Below are 8,593 nucleotides of genomic sequence, written 5' to 3'. Positions count from 1 at the left end.
GGGGGGGGGGGCAGGAGGGTGAAAGGTGGCGGAAGCTCCAGGGGACAGGAGGGTGATGGGGCACCTTGGCTGGTGGCGGGAGCTCCAGGGGACAAAAGAGGCCCAGGGAGGTTTGGTGTCAGGCCCGAGTCCCCTAGAAAACCTGCCAACACTGCAGCGATGCCAGTGGTTGTCAGGCTGTCTCTGACACCCCACACACAGGCCCAACACACAGTCTCAGAGAAGTGCCCTGAGCCCACCTCCTCTTCAATCAGAGCTGCTCCCCTTTCATTGGGTTAATAAATCGGGATGAGATTTCATTAGAAAGACATTAAGCCTCTATTGATTCTGGGCCAGGGGAGGCCCAGAGGCGGCCACCTGGGAGAGCCTCCAACCAGATGTGGAGATGGGGCCAGGGGAGGGAGGGGCAGGGCGGTGGCCTGGTGGTGACGCAGAAAGGAAGGGGCCCTTTGTGGACCAGGCTCGGAGGAGGGGAGGAAGGCCGGGGCAGTCCTCGGTCCCCAGACTTCTGGTGTGTTGAGGGGACGAGGAAGGGCGGGGGCCTCACCTGAGGAGATCCATGCCCAGCAGGGCCTCCCCCTCCCCAACTGGCTCCTTGGTCCACACGGCCTCGTTGCCAATGCAGACGCCATGCTCGTTGGCGCCCATCTCCGCCCCCCACAGCCAGGAAGGGCGGCTGAGGATCACAGCGTGGGTCTTCGCCACCTGCTCCACCTCGATGTAGGTGCACTGCAGGCGGGGGGGGGGAGGGGGGGCGGAGAGAGGGAGAGTCCGATCAGAAAGGGGAAGGTTCCTACCAAGTGGCAGTCACCTTCCACAGCCCTTAGAGCAGCGGTTCTCAACCTGTGGGTCGCGACCCCTTTGGCAGTCGAACGACCCTTTCACAGGGGTCGCCTAAGACCATCCTGCATATCAGATATTTACATGACGATTCATAACAGTAGCAATATTACAGTGATGAAGTAGCAACGAGAATAATTTTGTGGTTGGGGGTCACCACCACATGAGGAACTGTATTAAAGGGTCGCGGCATTAGGAAGGTTGAGAACCACTGCCTTAGCCGAAGGCCTTATTATTCCCATTTTACAGAGGAGGAAATTGAGGACGACAGAGGTTAACTAATAGGCTAAGTCCAGGCTGGAGGCCTCCCAGGCGTGGGGAGCAGAGAGGAGGAAGGTCTTGACTCAGAAGAAGGCCTGCCTCCGCCACCCCCCGGCACCCCAGAGGCCTAACCCACCTGGAGCCGGCTGCCAGGGGCATGAGTGCCCGCCGGGACAAACACCACCTCCTGCACCTCATCCCGGGGTCGGTCTGAGTTCTTGGCAAAGATGACAGCTGGGATGGCCGAGGCCGGGGGCACCGAGACAAAGCAGTCACAGGAACATGGGGCGTCAGGGCTCCACGATGCCATCTGGGGAGAGAGGGAGACGAGTGTGCCCCTCGTGTCTCCACTATCCCAGCCTGGAATCAGTGCTAGGGAGCCCCTCTCCCCACACGTGAAAACAGACACGCAGGGAAGGCAGTGCAGGCGGGTTCTGGACACCCCGCACCCCGCGCACAGTCCATGTGCAATGTGACCCGGGGGCACCCACTCTCTCCCCAGCTCCAGGCTCAGGAATCGGCAGGCCAGCGCGCTCCTCGGGCCCTGCCCTTCTGAGAGTCCTGGCCCATCTCCCTTGTTGCCCTGCGCCTCTCCAAGGGTCCCACAGCCCTCTTCCGTCCCCCCCTTCTGGCTTCCCAGTGATGTGTGCTCCTCACCCTCTCTCCCTGCTAGATCCTCAGCTCAGTTCCGGGAGCCAGTGCCTCCATTTAGGGGCAGGTCTGCCCGTTGGACCGAGGTTCCCAGGTGACCTGGAAGGCCTTGCCCCCCGGGGCGGAGCTGGAACCGAGCGCCTGCAGTTCCTCGGTCTTCCACCAGGGTGCGCGCTAGCACCGCTTCTTGGGGAAGAGCAGCCTCCCTAGCCTGGCTTGGCTGCCTGCCCTGCCCCGCGCGCAGCTTTCAAGCAGGAAAAGGCTGAGAACCAGCCCGCAGCTCCAATAGGGTCACCGTGGGGAGCAGGAGCTGGGAGCGGAAAGGAGCCAGGTGAAAAGAGAGGAAAGAAAAGCCGGGCGGGTTTATTAGAAAGCTGGGACTGCTGGGGCATCTGAAATTAAAGAACTTATGCCCTGGTTTGAATTCCGAAGGCACGATCCCAGGCTGGTGCCCCCCGCCTCCCCACCTCCCCAGTAAGATCTATAAGAATGGTCAGTCCCTGGCTGATGTGGCTCAGTTGGTTGAGCTTTGTCCCATGCACCGAGAAGTCACTGGATCAATTTCCGGTCAGGGCACATGCCCAGGTTCTGGGCTCCATCGCTGGTGGGGGACATGCAGGAGCCAGCTGATCTCCCTTCCTTTCTCTGAAAAAAAAAATTTTTTTTTTAAAGAAGGAAAAAGTATTTTTTTATGTTTTAAACTTTTTTTATTGATTTCAGAGAGGAAGGGAGAGGGAGAGAGAGATAGAAACATCAAGGATGAGAAAGAATCATTGATCGGTTGCCTCCTGAGGGCATGTGGCCTGAGAATCAAACCGGGAATCAAACCATGACCTCCTGGTTCACAGGTCGAGGCTTAACCACTGAGACACGCCGGCAGAGCGAAAGGGTTTTTTTTGTTTGTTTGTTTGTTTTTAAGAATGGCTCAGCCAGGAGATGTAGGGAACACGTAAGTTAATGCCTTTTTGAAGGGCACCTATACATAAAACCCACCCAACCCCCCAAAGGCTGATTCTGTGCCCCCCCCCCCACTCCCACCCCCAAGTGCTTTGAAAGAAAATTTGGAAATTTCTACTCCAAAGACATGGTGTCTTTACACATAGTGAAGCTGAAACAGGAGAAGTCTCGAGTGTTCTGCTTGCTGGGTCATTTTCCTCTGTAAGCGATCTCCATCATATCCAGCATTTAAGCGAATGCACCTCATGCCGTTTTGCTCTGTGAAGTCCTTCAGGGATGGGGGAGACTCTACAGATGGTCTATTTCTCCCACATCCACCAGCCACGCAATCAGGGCTGCTGCTCCATCGGTGGTCACTCCTAGAGCGGGGATGAAGGCAGAGGCTGCCCAAAGGCAGGCTGGAGGCAGGCGTGCTTGGTGATGGCTGGAGGAGACCTGGCAGATCAGGCTGTGGGGGGCCTGAAACCTGAGATGTTTCCTAAATGCCCTCAGGTATCCCAGGAAGATGCCTGTGTCTCCAGGAAGATGAGCTTCACTGTCAGGAAGGGGACTGCCGCTTGAAGAGAAGAGTGGCCTAGACTGGGCTGGAGTGGGGAGGTGCATCACCTGGAACTCTGCAGACTGGCATCTGATCTTGCTTTTGTGGGGTCTCTTTGAGCAGGTCTCTTACCCTGCAAGGGCCTCCGTGGTTCCCAACCACAGGTGGGGAGAGGGAGGGTTAATTTTTTCATTTTTACTTATTTATGGATATTAGAGAGAGGAAGGGGGAGAGAGAACCATCGATTTGTTGTTCCACTTATACATTCATTCGTTGACTTTTGTTTGTGTCCTAACTGGGGATCGAACCTGCAACCTTGGTGTATCAGGACGACACTCCAACCAACTGAGCTACCCAGCCAGGGTGGCTATTTTTCCGCCACACATCTCCCACTGCACAACACGACACTTTAATTCTCTGCTATCAAAGTGTCGGCACACTGCCAGCACCAGCATCATCTGACAGCTTGTGAAAATTGCCGAGTCTTGGGCCCCACCTCAGACCTACTGAATCAGAAGCTGCATGTTCACCAGACCTCAGGTATGAAGTGAGAAGTGCTGCTCTAATACAGCCCCAAGGAGCATACCTGGGTGGGGTTTGGGGGAGGAAATCGCGGTAGCTTGAAAAAGTCCACGGGTGATCCTAATAGTCTACTGATTGGGAACAGCAGGACTGTTTGGTTCCTGAGATTCTTTCCACACCTGCACTGCGAGGACAGGACGCCGAGCAGCCAGGTTTCCTGGGCTGACGTGGAGGTGAAGGCTGCTTCGGGTGCAGCGTCAGGGAGGGGTGGTAAGGTTGCCATTGCGTGGCATTCCAGAAACAGACTTCAAGGCTGTGGGCTAACAGAAGCGCCCACGCGGCCAGCCGGAAAGCTGGTTCACCGCCTGCACTTCCCCAGCTCCCCGCGAGGGGGCAGGCACAGGCGGGCGGAGAGGCGGAGCCGGGGCCGCACAGCCCCAGGCGGCAGTTCCCAGGCCGCCTGCTGCTGTCACTTTCCATTCCAGATTTCACTCACCCACCTCGGAATTCCACTCCCACGTCCTAGGAGAGGAGATGGCGGCTCAGAGAAGTCGCCCAGAGGGTCAGTCCAGATGTTCTAATTTCCCTCCCTCCCAGCTCCTCCGGGATCGCCCTGCCAGGGGCCCCTGACCTGAGGGGTCAGAGGTGGCCAGCCTTGGGCTCCATCAAGGGGGCCAGGCCAGCCAGGCAGCATTGCTGTCAAGGCAAACGAGCCGAGGGAGCGTCAGAGCCCCACCAAAGGCCCCCGCTAAGAATGCAGGTCAGCGGGAGGAGCTGCACGGGGAGGAGGGGCAGCCAGCCCTGCCCAGACAGGCCCAGCCGGCCCCAGAGCTGCCCTCCTGTCCCCGGGGACAGCGCTGGGGGGACAGGAGAGGACTCACCAGGTTCCTGGGGTCTAACTCCCCCAGAACCAGGAGGACAAAAGAACACCCCAAGGAGTGGGGTGGGCATGAGGTGACAGGAAAACACACCTGTTTCTCGTCCTCCCAGACATCTAACGCAGCAGCAGATGGGAACAAACTTTTGCCCCCCCACCCCCCCAAACACTAGTGTGGTTTCCTGTCTGACCGCCAAATCATTCTGGTGCCCCAACACAAGGTGGATTTTGTGAACCCAGACCCAAACCTGTGATAGGATGGGCCAACCTGGGTACCAGATTTAGTTCTGAAAAACTGGATTAGGGTTAGAGCGGGGGAAATAGAAATCCCACTAGATCAAAAAGAATAATTTTGGCCAAAAAAAGAGAATGGGAAGGTGAAATAAAACACAATAATCTGCCCAGCCCAGCCGGCGTGGCTCAGTGGTTGAGTATCAACCTATGAACTAGGAGGTCACAATTCAATCCCCAGTCAGGGCACATGCCCGGATTGAGGGCTGGATCCTCAGTGTGGGGTGTGCAGGAGGCAGCCGATCAGTGATTCGTTCTCAAATACATTGATGGTTCGTTCTCTCTCCCTCCCTCTCCCTTCTTCTCTGAAAACAATAAAAAATATATATATTTTAAAAAAACCCACAATCATCTATCTGCCCCCTTGGAGCCCAAAACTGATCCTTCATCCACCTTCCTGGCTTTGGGGCTCTGGAGTTGAGGTTTTATACTCCTTTGACATTCATTAGGCACCCAGGACATGCCAGGCATGGGGCAGCCTGGGAAAGTGTGCACAGATGGGCAGTTCTGCATATCCAAAGGCGCCCCGTGGGTCCGGCGAGGGCGCATCGCGCACAGCGTGGTTGTGTAACTGGCAGGTCCCTATCTGGGAGTTGCAGCAGGAGCCTTTCCCTCATACCTTCCAGCTGGCCGGGAGCCCATCAGATATCTTGGCTGCCTTTCATCGCCTTTTTCCTGATAGGGATCATCCTGAGTGAAGAAATCGCTGTCAGTCACCCCCACCTCCCTCACAGCCAGAAGGACCGACTGACACACACACCCCCATGTGGGGTGAGGGTGCCAAGAGGCTGGCGGTCTCTGGGAAGGCAGGGAACCAGCAGCGTTCTTGGCAGGGGAGGGGAAAGAGGGGGCTTGTGTGTGGAGGAGGAAGGAAACATCTAGAACTTCCTCATCTGCACAGGTTCCACCAGGGAGGGACAGTTGCAGAGCTATCAACCCAGAGGGAGCTCCTCCCTCCTTCTGAACTAGCCACCCCCAGGGCAGGACAGTACCTTTCCATCGGCCCAGCTCTGCCCCAAACACAGGGGGAGAGGTGAGGCTGCCCAGGGCTGCGAGATCAAAGGGCAGTGTCCACCCCACCCTGCAGCAGCCTGGTCCTCACGGCTGAGGGACACAGAGTCAAAGAGGAAACCGACCGACCGACAGACGGGCGAGAAGACGAATGAAGCAATGATGTGGTTGATGACTTTATTACAGCATAAAAAACACAGGCTATTTCTTCCTCTTCTCCCTCCCCCCCAACAAAGTGGGTTCACAGCAGTTAAAGAAAAAAAATCCTACATTTCTCCTCTAGGGGGCTGCCTAGAAGGGGACAGACAGAAAACCTAACCAAAGCCCTCACCGGAGGGACACCGTAGAGCTGGGGGCCTCCACAAGGGAACAGCCATGCCCCCACCACCACCACCACCACTCATTCGGGAGTTCCCCTTAGAATGGTCACTGGGGAAAGCTGTCCTGGCAGCACAGGGAGGTGGCGGCTGGTTTCGATGGGTGGAGGAGAAAGGCATCTCACACCCACGGTGCCCTCCCTTTCTCCCCCTCTCTCCTGGCCAGGCAACCTGCAGTCACCGCCAACTCTCTCCTGCCCCCAGCCCTCTCGGCAAGGAAAGGGACCTCTGGCGGGGTCAGCAGGAGGTCGGGATCAGAGGGAACAGGAAGAAAGAACATTATTTCTTAAACTACCCCGGGCCCATGAGTCCCGCTGGGAGAGTCGCCCTATCCCTTGTATGGACTCCCTTCTACACGCACACAGATTCCCACCCAGATCCCAGCCCCATTTCCCTTTGAGCTCCTTGGACTGGGCTCCAGCATCCCCAAGGGAGGAAGAGACACGGTAGGCCTAACGCCCAGGACCTTGGACGGGGTGAACAAGGTAGGGTCTCCCTTGGCTGGAGACCACAGGCTCAGTAGAGAAACACACACACACATACACACACACACACACACATACACACAACATGCACAAACACATGCCCTAATATTAAATAAAATACCCTTTGCTTATAACTTAAAAATCAATACACAACTAATCCTCCAAAAAGGCTCTGGATGGAAAGAGGGGAGGTGGGGGGGAAGGGGGAGAACCTTACAGCCTCCATATCAAGCCTGGGAAAGGCCTCTCGCTCCACTCTTCCCTCATCGGCTCCCTCCCCTTTGCCTCTGCTGGACTCCTCCCTCCCTTCTTCCCACTCGGGGATCACAACCAGAAGGTATTTCTAGCATCTAAAGAAGGAAAGGGACAGCTTCCTAGACATCACAGAAGGCAGCCCCTTCCAGTGGGAGAGCCGCTCCTTCCCAGGGACAGGAGTGGGAGCCTCCGTCACACCTACAGGAGGGCCCGGCTCCCGGGGCAGGGAAAGGGGAGGGCAGGCAGGAGGTGGCTGGGCAGACAGAGCCCTTCACTCCGGTGGGAACTGCTGGAGGTCCCTCTGCTATGGCACCCCCACCGAACCCCAACAAGCCCGGTAACCCTGTCCCTTCCATCCCCAGGGGGGAAGGCGGCTGATGGGGAACCTAGGATGAGGAACTACATTAATTCTAGAGGGGGGGGGCTTCTGGCTGCCTGGAAAGCTCACATGGGGTGGGGCGGGGGGAACGGATGGGGAATGTGGACTACCGAACTTTACTTTTCATCAAGACCCAGAGTAAGGGCCGAATCCGAGCTTGGAGCAGAAGGGGCTTGTTTCCTCCATTCTCCCATTCAACTGCTTCCTCTCGCCTTAGAAGGGGACCTCCGTGCCCACGACCCACCTCTATCGGGCTCTCTGCTCCACCCCGCAGTGAGGGCTGGGAAGCTGTCCCGGATGCTGGCCCTCTGCCCCCTTCCTTCATGGCTCCATCTGGGAGGGTTAACGAGGAGGCGCCTCAAAGGAGTTATTTTTACAGCAACAGCCTCCTCGCCTGATGGAGACCCCGCCCTGAAGGGGACCCCCAGCCTCCCCTACCCCATCTCAGCTCTCCCTCCGGAAACCCTAGGGAGAGACCCAGGAGGGGATGAAAGGGGCCAGGCCACAGGGCGGATCCGGAGGCGCTTTTATGTCCTGGTTCCCAGGCGCTAAGGACGCGTCCAGACAGGTCCCCCCAGCGCAGGGGCGGCCCCACTCCTCTATGTTCCCGGGATGCCCGTCTTCTCCGGCGGGTCCCCCCCGCCCTGCAGCCGCGGTGGGGACACCCCACCGCACCCCTCCAGCTGGGGGACGTGAGGAAACCGAGAACAGAGGGGCCTACGCAGCTCCCCACACACACACACCCGGCCAGCCAAACAGCAAACGCGTCCTGTCCAGCCACAGCGACTACAACACCCCTAGCGTCCCCTCTCCCGACCCCACACCGCCTTCACCCCTCGCAATAAATAACCACCTGCTCCTCGCTCAAACCGCCCCCGGGACACCAGGCCAGGGGCTCTCTTCTGATGCCCGGGGGGACCCGCGGGGAGGCGGCCGGAGGCCGCCGCGCCGCCAGCCTTGCCCTCGCCCGCGGCCGCCCCCGCCGCCTCCTCCTTGGCGCCCTCGTGGGTTTTCATGTGCTTGGCCAGGTGGTCGCTGCGCATGAAGACGCGGCTGCAGACGGCGCAGGGGAACTTCTTGGTGCCCGTGTGGGTCTGGAGGTGGCGCTGCAGCTCGTCGGAGCGCGTGAAGCGCTTGCCGCAGAACAGC

At 58.1% G+C, this 8,593-nt stretch overlaps 2 protein-coding genes across 2 annotated transcripts in view; both read right to left on the bottom strand.

Annotated features, from left to right (window-relative positions):
• SCRN2 (secernin 2) overlaps positions 1-1,411 on the bottom strand; it is a 3,164-nt gene extending 1,753 nt beyond the window's left edge. Inside the window, exons 1-2 of the mRNA XM_015570784.1 lie at positions 1,238-1,411; positions 547-729 (exon numbers count right to left, since the gene is read on the bottom strand). Coding sequence (XP_015426270.1) covers positions 547-729; positions 1,238-1,411 — 357 coding nt within the window. The remainder of the gene's footprint in view (positions 1-546; positions 730-1,237) is intronic.
• Positions 1,412-7,349: 5,938 nt separating this feature from the next.
• The window catches only part of SP6 (Sp6 transcription factor), a 2,354-nt gene continuing 1,110 nt past the window's right edge, over positions 7,350-8,593 (bottom strand). Inside the window, exon 3 of the mRNA XM_015570783.1 lies at positions 7,350-8,591. Coding sequence (XP_015426269.1) covers positions 8,242-8,591 — 350 coding nt within the window. The 3' untranslated portion in view covers positions 7,350-8,241. The remainder of the gene's footprint in view (positions 8,592-8,593) is intronic.

The sequence above is a fragment of the Myotis davidii genome, unplaced genomic scaffold (genome assembly GCF_000327345.1).
Source record: "Myotis davidii unplaced genomic scaffold, ASM32734v1 scaffold327, whole genome shotgun sequence".
Classification (NCBI taxonomy): Eukaryota; Metazoa; Chordata; class Mammalia; order Chiroptera; family Vespertilionidae; genus Myotis; species Myotis davidii.
Note: the sequence above shows the minus strand (reverse complement) of the source record. Positions and strands in the feature narration are given on the sequence as shown.